At 55.3% G+C, this 12,031-nt stretch overlaps 3 protein-coding genes across 3 annotated transcripts; all 3 read right to left on the reverse strand.

Annotated features, from left to right (window-relative positions):
- Positions 1-2,185: 2,185 nt before the first annotated feature.
- J4E90_005119 (uncharacterized protein) lies at positions 2,186-3,091 on the reverse strand (the record flags this gene model as incomplete). The annotated part of the gene is made up of 2 exons (XM_051434676.1): positions 2,186-3,003; positions 3,085-3,091. 2 exons carry the CDS (start codon positions 3,089-3,091, stop codon positions 2,186-2,188), a joined length of 825 nt encoding a protein of 274 aa, XP_051291932.1.
- A 781-nt stretch (positions 3,092-3,872) lies between these two features.
- Positions 3,873-5,723, reverse strand: J4E90_005120 (uncharacterized protein; the record flags this gene model as incomplete). The annotated part of the gene is made up of 1 exon (XM_051434677.1): positions 3,873-5,723. The coding sequence occupies one exon, from the start codon at positions 5,721-5,723 to the stop codon at positions 3,873-3,875; it is 1,851 nt and encodes a 616-aa protein (XP_051291933.1).
- A 2,463-nt stretch (positions 5,724-8,186) lies between these two features.
- Positions 8,187-9,843, reverse strand: J4E90_005121 (uncharacterized protein; the record flags this gene model as incomplete). The annotated part of the gene is made up of 5 exons (XM_051434678.1): positions 8,187-8,323; positions 8,370-9,018; positions 9,077-9,328; positions 9,396-9,448; positions 9,498-9,843. 5 exons carry the CDS (start codon positions 9,841-9,843, stop codon positions 8,187-8,189), a joined length of 1,437 nt encoding a protein of 478 aa, XP_051291934.1.
- Positions 9,844-12,031: the final 2,188 nt, after the last annotated feature.

Genomic DNA, 12,031 nt, shown 5'->3' on the forward strand with positions numbered 1-12,031 from the left:
GTTGTCTGTGTGGCGCAGTTCCAGGTAGGTGCAACAGCAGACACGCGACCAGAGGCGGGTGAAAGCACGTCGAAGTGGTACGGCGTGCAGGAGGTGGGCGAGCGGACAAGAGGGAAAGAAGGCGGAAGAGGGCGGACTAGGGATTATGAGAGGCAGCCGTGACTTAGTGGACACTGGAAGCTCCGGATGGCTGAGGCTTGCACAGCGCGCTGCCGGGGGGTCAAATTAGGTCCGCGACGTGAGCGGCTACGACGGACCCGGCTAGTCTGCGAGGGCGCTCAATTTCGTTTACACCAGGACGCTGTGACGGGCGCCAGGATTCGCATCATTGTTTCGACCGCGTTGGCAAAGAATGCGAGTGCCCGTGGTTGACGCTTTCTCTTTCACCGTGGGCTCTCATGGTAGCATGCGACCCCAACCGTGGCACTGATAACGTTCCCAGGGCCTCTGCATCTGCATCTGCAGGCATGTGACCCTTGCAGCACACCCGTCGACTTCCTTATCACGTTGTCCGTCGCACTCGCACATGGCTTTGTCATCTTGGTACGGGTCCCGTCTAGCAAAACTGCTGCTGGCCTTGCGCCAGAGTGATGCGCCATGCCAGAGTGATGCAGCGGTGCGTTAGACCCTTGGTTAGCTTGTCATGACATCAACATACAGGTGACCGCATCGTGCCGTCAAGCCATGGCAACCAACGCATGCCAAATCGTCTTCCATCGACTTCCGCATCCCGGTCTGTCGCCTGTACGAGATACGGGCATGTGCTGGTCAGCCTCGTTAGCTGTCGGCGTTGTCTCACAAGGCGTGCGGCCACCCACCCCAGCCTCAAAGACACACGAAACATACACCGCGCTCCACTGCATTGCCCAAACTTTCTCACCTCTCGCACGCTACTTACCAATCACGCCCCGACACAACTCTCACCGCACCAGAAAAGCCACCGCTGACTGTACCCGCGCCATTCCTACCGTCCGTCGCGACGTCTGAATAGGCGCCCTCGGCACCTCGCAAGATCCGCAACCCGTGCAGTCCTCGCCTGCTTGGCGTAGACACATCCTCGCCCGTTTTTCCACTGCCATGGTTCCACCCGCAACCCTGTGCTTTTCTCACGCCCGATGCGCAATTTCTTTTTTCCTGTCCGATCCACACTGCCCAATCGCCGATGGCCATCTCGGTCTCGCTCTCTCGGACATTGTAGGCGGAGGCTCGGACGAACACAACCTCCACCGCGCTTTCCTGTCACGACATTCGCCGTCGCCAAACTAGACTAACTTCACTAACTAATCAAACAATCTCTTTACCGAGTCACAGCCAAAGAAAAACTCAATTCAATAAAAAACTCGATCACGCAGACTTCACTCGATTTGTAGGCTAAATCACAAAAGAAGAGTCGAGATTCGACATCGCGACCATCGCAATTTCCCTCCTCCTTTTGCCCTGACTCTGACACCCTTTCTCCAACAAATGCCATGTACATCCCTTTCAACACTAACATTACCATGTTCAGGCCTTGACTCGCTGTCACTGTCACTCCCCCAACAAACATGCTGCCCAAACAAACAAAAACCCACCCGTATCCGCTGCCCGTCCCTTTCTCCGCTCGTTTGCTGTCCTGCATCCACACGGCAGAAAAGAAAAGAAGCACAGCATGCCCCGTTGTTTCACTAAAGACAGAATCCAGGTACAATCATGCTACGCGAACGCGAAAATGTCGCGCAAGAACCTAGTAGTCTCGTTTTCGTCTCCCGCGTATCCCAGCCTCTCTCTCTCTCCCCCGTCTCTGCGCGCACGTCTCGCGCGCCGCGAGAGGGTCCGAGCGCGGTCAAACCGTCCCTCCGCCGCCGTCGTCCCTGCTGCAGAAAGCGGGAGTCGGGTAATTGCCATTTGCTGACTACTTTTGCCGAGACCGTCGTGCTGCCGTTCGGCACGCCGGCTGACGGTGAAGGGTTGTCGCGATGATCTGTGGTGGATGATCTCGGAAGAGTCGGAACGCGGATGCGGTGGGAGGAGTAGGGGAGGGGGATCTCAGGGGATGCTCCACTGAATGTGTGCAGTTGGGGATGGGATCGTCAGGTACGGTGTTGGGGAGGGAGGATCATGAGTCGATGAGGTTTTGGCAACATGATGGCAACTTCAAGGTAGACGGGTGGGTGCTACGGGTATCAATTTCGAGTACATCGCAGTATCACCGGTATTTGTTCCACCCATTGTCCATTTCATAATCTCCATCATCACCATAGTCCTCATCTCCTTCCTCTTCTTCCTCGTCATCCTCATAGTCATCCTCCTGCTGCTGTTCCCTCTCGCGATCGTCAAAGTCCGGCCTCGTGATGTAGCCTGCAATGCGGTCCTCGCGCCTTGCTTTATTCACTTCCTCCGTGACATCCTCATCGACACGACCCTGATGATCAGAGTATGTATACGTCGCATCATTGTAACCACCATCCATCGCAACGACGTGCCCACCGCCACCAGCATGGCGGTATGCAACGGCGGCTTCGCGAGGGCCGCTGAGGTATTCTTCGTCGGGTGGATTGTCGGATACCTTGAAGCCATTTTCTTCAAGACGCTCCTTCCATTCGTCCAGGTCCCTGCCTCCAGAGTCGATGGGGGGCGGACTGTATTCGTTGGGAAGTCCTGAGGCGTAAGACTCGCCCATGTCGGTGCAGTTTACGCTGGAGCCACTTGGGTTGAAGATGTTGGTGGGCTTTTCCGTGTCTTCCTCTTCGTCATAGTCGACTTCTTCGTCGTCGTCGTCGAGGGCATCTTCAACATCGCTCGCATCCTCCTCGCGGTCAGAGTCTTGATCGCTATTGGCTTCTTCACCCTCGTTGTCATATTCGTTGTTGGTGGCCTCTTCGTCGTCGTCGATAGAACTCTCAGCGCTGCTAGCCTCTTCATCGTCGCTGGAAATCTCAGCACTGCCGGCATCATTATCGCCGCCAGATCCTTCGTCGTCGCTAGCTGCTTCAACGTCACTGTTGTCGTCATCGCTAAAGGCCACTTGATTGTCGCTGGCGTCTCTATCGTACGGCTTGAGAGCGTGGCGTCTCATCTTCTCCACATCGTGATAGGTTGGGTCACGAGGCATATTGTGTATTTCGTCTACGGTGCTATGCTCAAAGTTCGATCGTGTGGTTGTGGAATTGAAACTTCCAATGTTCGAAAGAGTAGCTGAGTGAGAAACAACAAGACACAGCGCGGCAGGCTTTATGCCATCTAAGGCCGGACTATGATTTCAGCCTTGGCCCTTCAGCCTTGAGCCTCCGGGTTCCGATACAGCAACTGCGGCATGCCGTCCGGCTTTGGTGGCGCCAGGCAGACACGGCTGAGGTCCTTGGACAGTAAACAGGTTTTGATTGAGCGACATCACAGCCCACCTGTCGAGCACATGAGCCACAGGAGAGCATCATGTGCATAGCGCCAACGTACATGGATGCACTCTCGCTGATCGCGATCGATACCATGTAGAATCATGTATGGCGGTGGCTGAACAGCGCCATCAGGCTGAGCCTTTCATCATGTCGCTTGGCGATGCAACTATACGTTTTCGTGCATGAAAACTTCGGATCGGATGGATGAAGATGAGCAAGTAAAGTTTCTTCCTCTACATACGAGGTAAGGACTCTATGTACCATCAGATACGCTGAGCCATGCTACACAATGCCAACGCTGAATGCCCTTCGCGCAGAAAAATGCAATGCAATACAAGAACCACCGCAGAATAAAGCCGAAGCTATGTACAACCAGAAGAATACCACCGAAAACGACAACGAACAACGCCATGCTCGCTCATCCCTCACATCGCATGCGAACTAACACCCAAGCCATGCATCCCGAACCAGTACATCCAACCACGTAAACCCACCATCCTACGGCGTATCAATCAGATCCTCCAAGAACTCATCGAGTTCGATGATCGTAAACTGCTCCGCCCATTTGGCCCTAAACTGCCTCCTCCTATACCCGCCATTGATCTGCTGACCCCAACTAATCAGTTCAACCTTCCACCCCTTCTTCAACGCGCGCTCCACGTGCGCGAGGAAGCCATCCGACATCTCCGCCACGGCACCATCACCCGTCGCGAGAACCATGGTGCTAGGTACTTCGGTATCAATAATGCTCTGGCACATCTTCAAGTGAAGAATCTCGTCGACGCCTTGCTCGACCCATTTCGGGGCCGAGGGGGTCTTCGGAGTAACAGCAGAAGGACCCGTTTCAGAGTCGCTGCCGCTGCCAGAAGAGCGTATTTGAGTAGCCTTGTGCCAGCCCATCTTCTTGACGTCGTTGAAGAATTTCTTCTTCTCAGAGTCTTCGCGTACGATCAGCACTTGCTCTTGCATGACGCTGTCGTAGCCGACGGCTTTGGATGTCTCGACGAGTTTCGCTACGTGGGGGAGGGGGTTGGCTTCGCGGTGGGAGCCGGCGAAGAAGCGCTTTGCTACCGGTCGGCGGCGCTCCATCAGTAGCGCTAGACTGTCAAACGACATGTCGTATGCGTTGTGGTGCAGGCCGTGGTAGCGGAGCATGTCTTTGAGGCCTATCATGATGTTGGAGGCATCGACGAAGACGTGCAACCCATGCGCTGAGTTGCGCTCGTTAAGCATTTGCATAGGGGCCACCAGCCACTTTCGATCATCAGGGAAAGTCTCCATTAACTTATTAAACAAGTGATAATGACGCTCTACCTGTGATCTAATCGTGAGAGCTGGGCGCTGTCCGCTAAACGACTTACGTTGCGGCGTTGGGGTGGTGGGTGGTTGTTGAACGACGGCTGGTTGAGAACAGGTTCTTGGTACGGTGACCGGTCGAACAGTTCGGGGAACAAGTCCATGGTGTACCGGTGTGGTAGCACGAGGCGCTTGCTGAGGTTCGAGTAGAAGGTCCTGAGACAAGGCAGGTGCGAGTGCATCGAATGTTATATTTTGGGTCTGAGTAGGGGCCGGTGCAGTCGAAGGAACGACTGCAGGGACTTCTTGAGGAGGCTGAGGAGTCACAGGCTGTGCCGCAGAAGGCCGCTTGAGGATGCTGGGGCGGGTCTTGGGTGTCCTGGGCTGCTTCTGTTGTGTCTGAGGAGCCTCGGTTATGTCTTGTGCAAGTCCTGGGGTGGGCGTCGCAGGCCTGATCTTAGCGCCCACGTTGGATCGTGAATGTGCTCGGGACGGCTTGGTTGGCGTTTCCGCCACCTTGACATCCTTGGTAGTTATGCTGGCGATTTCATCTAGTTGTTTCCGCAGTAACACCTGCTGTGCCTGCTGCTGCCTCTGCTCGCGTTCTTCCGCAAGCTGGGCCAAGGTGTCCTGAACAGCTTGTTGACGGCACCGCTCCTCTTCGAGCTCCTTCTCGGCACGTCTGCGAGCCTTCTTCCGTTGGGTCTTAGTCAGACCTGTGTTGTCTATCGCCTGCTCGTCTGAGCTCTCGTTAAGCTTGGCGGGTGTCTTGGTTGATGCGAGGACAGGCGATGGTAGTAAAGCGTCATCGGAATTGCTGAGTTCGGACTCAGGATCGAGTGGCGGCAACGGTGCAAAGGCGGTATCAGCAAAACCTAAGTTTTCGAACAGCTTAGAGAAGCTGCCTAGACGTATTCCTCCATCTTTCAGTGTAGAAGCCTGAGGTGTCGCCACCGACCGAAGCGGTGGGGAGCTAATGTCTTGGTTGCCCGAATCTATCAGGCCGATGGCGGTGCTGAAGTCCCAGCCGGAGTCGAGCGGTTGTGAAGGCATTTGATCGTTGTAGGCTTGCGAATCGGCGTATTGACTTGGTGTATGCTTGTCGTAAGGAATTGGTGCTAATGCGTAGAAGACACTGGAGTCGTCAGTAAGGTGAACGATGAACCATGGTAAGCGGTCCCGAGGCTACAGCTCGCGCGTATTGAAGCCTGAACAGCCTTCACAGTCTGGATATATACTGCGCCGCCTGTACCGCAATAAGTGTCAAACATACCGTGTAACTGATCTCGAAACAATCGTCTTAGTCGCACGCTCATGGTCTATCGCGACAGGTTCAATGGAAAGAGCGTCTTCAGACCGAGTCGGGATCCACAGACACGAGTGAAAGGAAAGAAATGAGTAGTGACAAAGAATGAGTCTTGCGCGAGAGGTAAATGTAAGTGAGTGAGTCTGGGTGGCGGCGGGGTGAGGGAGATCGGCAGGTAGTCAGGCGTGTCTCAGCCTCATATGGTCAGTGCTCCATGATTCATTCGGGTCGGGTCGCGAGGCCAACGCGGTGGCGAATGACACACACGAGATGCATGCCATTGGGTTTTCTCTGCGCCAACCTCGACTGGGCTTCAAGCCAATCTTTACGTCGAGCTAGATTCTCTGAAAATTGTAGCATCGCAGCCCGATACTTCACACGCATTACTTGTTCGAGATACGGTCGGTGGTCCGACAGCGTCAAGCGTCCCGAAGGAGACGAGCTGGATCGTCGCACAAGTAAACATGGTCTGGCATGCTTCGCTGCAGGGTGCTTCTAGTCTAGCTTCTAGCTACATGTTCACATGGACACTGGACAAGGTCTCGATTTACTTAGCCTATGATCTTGCCTTGAGACTTGACGCCGACACCAACGAACAATACAATGAGCATAGGTACCGAGACGATGGTAACTGTAACATGGACATTTCCTGATACTGAACGAAACACCCATCTCCAAACTGCACAATTAAAACCCCCAGCTCTACATAGATAGAGTCTTCTAAGCCTCGGCACAACCCTCGCGTCCCTTGCCCCACAACCCGCAGCATGTATCTCCAGCGACCCTCCCCCAAATACCCCTCCCTTCACCTCACCCTCACAAAACGCCCCTCCTCTCCCAAAAAGCCATGTCCGCAGATTTCTGGGCAGGCTACGTATCCGGCGCAGCAGGAATAATAATCGGCAACCCCCTCGATCTGATAAAGACGCGTCTCCAAGCCGGTCCCTCCACCCAAAATGTCGAAGCTACATCTCCAGCGACAACAGGCGCGGTAACAGCACCACGGGGTTTCAAAGGCCAATTTGAGAATGCAGGGACACTCGTAAGAGGTGAGTCCTTCACATCACATTACACAGCAGACACGACATACTTCCGGGCTCAGCAGACTGACTCAACTCCTCCAGTACAGGCGCAACAGCACCCATCCTGACCTACGGCGCCCTCAACGCCCTCTTATTCATGACCTACAACCGCACCCTCACCCTCCTCCACGACTCCCCCGCATCGCCTACAAGCTACTCGAAAGTCTTCCTAGCAGGCGCTACAGGCGGTCTCGCGTCCTTCATCGTGAGCGCACCAACCGAACTCGTAAAGTGCCGCGCGCAGGTAGCGACCAACGCGACAACAACCAGTTGGAGTGTAGCGAGAGATGTGTGGAGGGCAGAGGGGATCAGGGGATTGTATTATGGCGGCGGGATCACTAGTGTGAGAGATGCAGTGGGGTATGGGTTTTAGTGAGTTGCCTGTCTGTCCGTTGTTGGAGGACGCTGGCTGACCGCAGACGCAGCTTCTGGTCCTACGAACTTTCCAAACAGGCCTGGTCCTCCCCAGACGACTCCGATCGCGAAACAGCCATGAAGGTGTTGTTGTGTGGTGGTCTTGCTGGAGTCATAACATGGGCGTCGATATTCCCGCTGGATGTTATCAAGACGAGGGTGCAGACGCAGATACTGCATGCGCCGATGCGGGATGGGGAGGGAAGTGCGCTGCTAGGGTCAGAGACACCCAGAGCACGATTGAGCGCTATCGAGGTTGCCAGGCATGCGTACAAGACAGAAGGTGCGGGCGTCTTCTTCCGTGGCTTGGGCATATGTAGCATACGGGCATTCGTGGTGAACGCCGTACAATGGGCTGTCTACGAGTGGATGATGAAATTGCTGCAGCAATAACACATCATATCAATCATCACGAAAACGTATAGACCATGACAAAGAAGAGCTTGAAACCGCTAGGTTACTATTCGATCTCCTCATTACATTTCGAAAGCTAGCCCTTTTGTCGACAAGGAAATTTTGGTCCACTACAGACATGCCCGTGATCAAGACCCGTAACATAATCTCTCCAAAGCTCCGTCATGTGTATATATGTGAAATGAGAGAGAAAAAGGTGTTCCAAACATGACAATGCTCATAACCAGAGCAGATGGGAACCCGTATGCATCAGCATCTGATGCTTGCGCGTCGAAGAAATACCGCAAAGCAAGGATCACTTTACATGATCTGATCCTGGGTCAAACCACCAGTGTTCTCGGTACCCTCCATGGCATCGCCACCGTTGCCCATGTTGGTGTACTTGACGTAGGCGAGACCCAATGGCCTGCCACCGTACTGGTAACCAGTGAACTTGGCTACGACTTGTTAGTGATGGAAATCATGGTGTATGAACAAACTTACCGATCGAGGTCTCGGCATCTCCAGCCTGAGCGAACTCGACGACACCGGTTCCGCGAGAGCGACCGTTGGGCTCATACTGAATCTCGGCACGCTCGACCTTGCCAATCGTGGTGAAGAGCTCGACAAGATCCTCGTTGCTAGTCGACCAGGGGAGGTTGCGAACGTAGATGGTGTTGCTGGGCTCTCCGCCTGCAGTAGCGTAGTCTGTGAATGGGTTGGGTGCGGCAGGAGCAGCGTTGGGGTCGAAAGCAGGGCCACCAGGGGGACCGCCGAAGCCACCTCCACCAGCGTAGCCTCCACGGCCTCCAAAGCCACCACCAAATCCGCCACGGCCACCGAAGCCTCCACGGCCGCCAAAGCCTCCGCCAAAGGCACCGCGTCCGCCGAATCCACCACCGCGACCACCAAAGCCACCAGGAGCGCCAGCGAAGCGGTCTTCACGGACCTCTAGGTTGCGACCTTGCCAATCGTAGCCGTTGAATTGGGTAATGGCGTTGCGAGCATCCTCGGGAGTCTCGAAAGCAACAACACCGGAGCCCTTGGGACGGCCATCGGGGGCGATGTGGACGTCAGCGCGGAGGACTTGGCCGTTGTTAGCAGCCTGGCGGAAGAGGTCCTTCAGGTCCTGCCAACCGACGTTGTAAGGAAGCTAGAACTGGGTCAGTACACGCTATCGAGGTAAGCAAAGAAGAGAAAAGGGTACGAACGTTGGCGACATAGACCTGTCGTCCTGCACCACCTCCGGCAGCAGGGTTGCCGCCGAAGCCACCTCCAAAGCCGCCGCCGCGAGGCATTCCGCCGCCAAAGTCACCGCGTCCGCCGCCGGGGGCGCTGAATCGAGGCTCGGCCTCTCGGTCTTCGCGAACGTATACGAGTCGGCCCATGAGGTTCTGGTTGCTGAGCGATGCAACAGCGTTCTGCGCCTGCTCCCGAGTGGCATATTCCACGATGCCACAGCCCTACACCCAAGCAAAAGCCAGTCAACCTCCATCCTTCTCACGATCAAGACAAGCCATCATCCTTTACCTTTGACATTCCGTTCGGCAGCAGCAAGACGTCTGCGAAGAGGACCTCGCCAGCTGTTTCCGCATTAGCCCAGCTCTTGACGCGGCGCAGCGCATGCCGTACCTTGGCGCATAAAGTCCTTCAGGTGGTGCCACTTGACATCGTAGGACAGGTTGCCGACGTAGACACGGCGATCTTGTTGCGAAGAATCCCTAATACTCTGCATCATTTCACCCTTGTTCTCGACAGGTCGCGATGAAGCTCCTCGGCCAGCACCGTACGATTGGTAGCCTCCTGCACCTTGCGCACCACTTTGGGGGGAGCGCGAGCGGCGTTCAGTGCGGCGGTAGTCCTCGCGACTGCGTGAGCGGCTACGGGGCGAGTAGGAGCGTCTGGAGCGTCGCGGTGAGCGAGATCGTCGACGGGGAGAGCGGTCGCGCTGGTCATAGTTGTCAGTTTCGTACGACATGATTGCAAAGTACACGCAATGTGTCGAGGCGACGAAGAGGTTCTGGGAGGTTCGGCGATGGCGAGCAGGTGCGGGCTCGCGTGGGTGATGGGGTTGAGGAGAGGTTGCGCGAGCGGGTGAGGGCAAGCAGCTCGGAGCTTGGGCAACGACAATCCGCCCGGGCGGCAGTTGCCGGCAGCGACAGTCACGTGACGGACCACCACCCAGGCGTGAGCAATGAGCGAAGAAATGAAGGGTGTTGGTTGCCTTGGAGGGGCTCATGGGTAGCTAACACCGGTCCCCTCACCATCGCTCACGCTTACAGAGGCCCATCCAGCACTGCAACAGCCTCGCCGTTCACCTGACCTGCGCCTGGAGGCGGAAACAGAAAGAAGAAACATGAGCACTTACTCGGTCGCTTGGACGATAGTTATCTCCTGCAGAGTCTGGTAGGGAGAGGTCAGCAGGCAACGTGTCGGGTCGTGAGAGAAAGCAGAACCGTGATGGCGCGGAGGATGGCAAAAGCTTTGGGAAGCCAGGGAGGGGAAGTTACGGCTGCGTATATAAGAGGGGCCCACTTACCCATCCTGTGTATTAGAAGTAGCTACCGGTGACACTTGCTAAAAGGCCGGCTTCCCTGCCAGCTCGAGGGCCAAGTGGTGCAGATATCACGCTGCAGAGAAATTGCCCTTCTTCCGTCCACGCCTCAATGATGACGCTGTATGGGTCCTCGACAGTGCAAGCCTCCCCACGGCACAGCACCCACGCAGCCAATCGCGTTGCAGAGGCGCCCACCGAAGGCCTGAGGGACGTCCCGCCCGGCTGGGTTGGTCGACGGAGGTTGAGGTTGCAAGACCGATCGGGAGCGCGTCGGTAAGCCTGGGATATAGCTGAACCTGTCGTGAACTGCCAGCTGTGGTCGATGTCACGCTATCCCACCTGATGAGTCTGGGTTTTTTCGGTTTCGTGGGCAAGGAAAAGCGCGGCAGATGTCATGCAAGCAAACACCTTGATGGGTGGATTGATTGTGATGGAGGGCTGTGTGTGGGTCTGTGGAGTCGTTCGGTCGCTGGTCGTGCCTTCCCCCACCATCTCGGAGGCCGTGCGCTCCTGCGGGAGCGGGTTCCTTAGCCGCGGCTTCTGTCTTCCATTCCACTATTTACTCCGCGTGGCTTCGCTGTTCAAACGCTCCGGAAATCCACATCACCTCCTCGATTCAATCGCGAGCCGATCAAAGTTAGCCGGTGGTACGGCTGCCAGTAAGCACAATTAGGCCACCACAGGCCTGGACCCCTAGCCGTGTGCACTGTTACATCGTCAGATCTCATCATCGATTTGGCCCAAATCGTAACACCAACATGCACTCTCTACCAGTCCTTGTATGACCGGTTCTCCCGGTCTGTACATCATCGCTGGTTGCACAGTGCAGGCCTGGACTTTGATCAATTGCACCCCGGTTTCCGTTGAGGTATATACGTGTACTCCGAAAGACACGTAAGCTGGTCAATTAACGTGCAAAAGGCCTGCTTGCTGCCACTTTGGAAACAAGATGTTTGTCAGCCTGCATTGTCTGCTTCTCAGCTCGAGCAATCAATCGCCCCCAGACAATCTACTTGCTCGTCGTGGTTAGGTGCGAAGGCCTTTTCCTCCACCTCTCCGCGGAGCGACAGCAGCTGGCCAAGCTCATCAACCTATTCCAGATTTGGATGTGCATACTTAAAGTACGCTTACAGCTCTGGCACGCATTGAATGGGAAACTTCCCGCAAACGCATTAAAAATGCCACAATGCGATTCGGTAATAGGGCCAACGGGTGGGCGACGTCATCAGGACAAAAGCCGAGGTTCCCCACAGATTGAGATCTCGATGCATCTCAAGTTCGCCCATTGATCAACTGCATGTTTACTCTGCATCCTTACGTATCCAATATAACAGCAGTTCCAAGAATACATTGCTTGGAGGTCTCGTGACCACAGCGTTTCTGCTATCGAAGTCAATATGCCTACCAACTCACCGTTTCCCGATGTGGACATTCCGGCCGTTGACCTCTGGGGTCTAATGTTCGATCGCAAAGACCGCGACTTCCCCGACGATAAAGTCATATACCGCGCTATCAACTCTGGTCGAAAGTACACATTCGACGATGTAAAAAGCAACGCGACATTATTCGGCGAAGGACTCTGGAATCTCTGGGACTGGCAAAAGAATGA

The sequence above is a fragment of the Alternaria incomplexa genome, assembly GCF_024043165.1.
Source record: "Alternaria incomplexa strain BMP 0042 chromosome Unknown scaffold_6, whole genome shotgun sequence".
NCBI lineage: Eukaryota > Fungi > Ascomycota > Dothideomycetes > Pleosporales > Pleosporaceae > Alternaria > Alternaria incomplexa.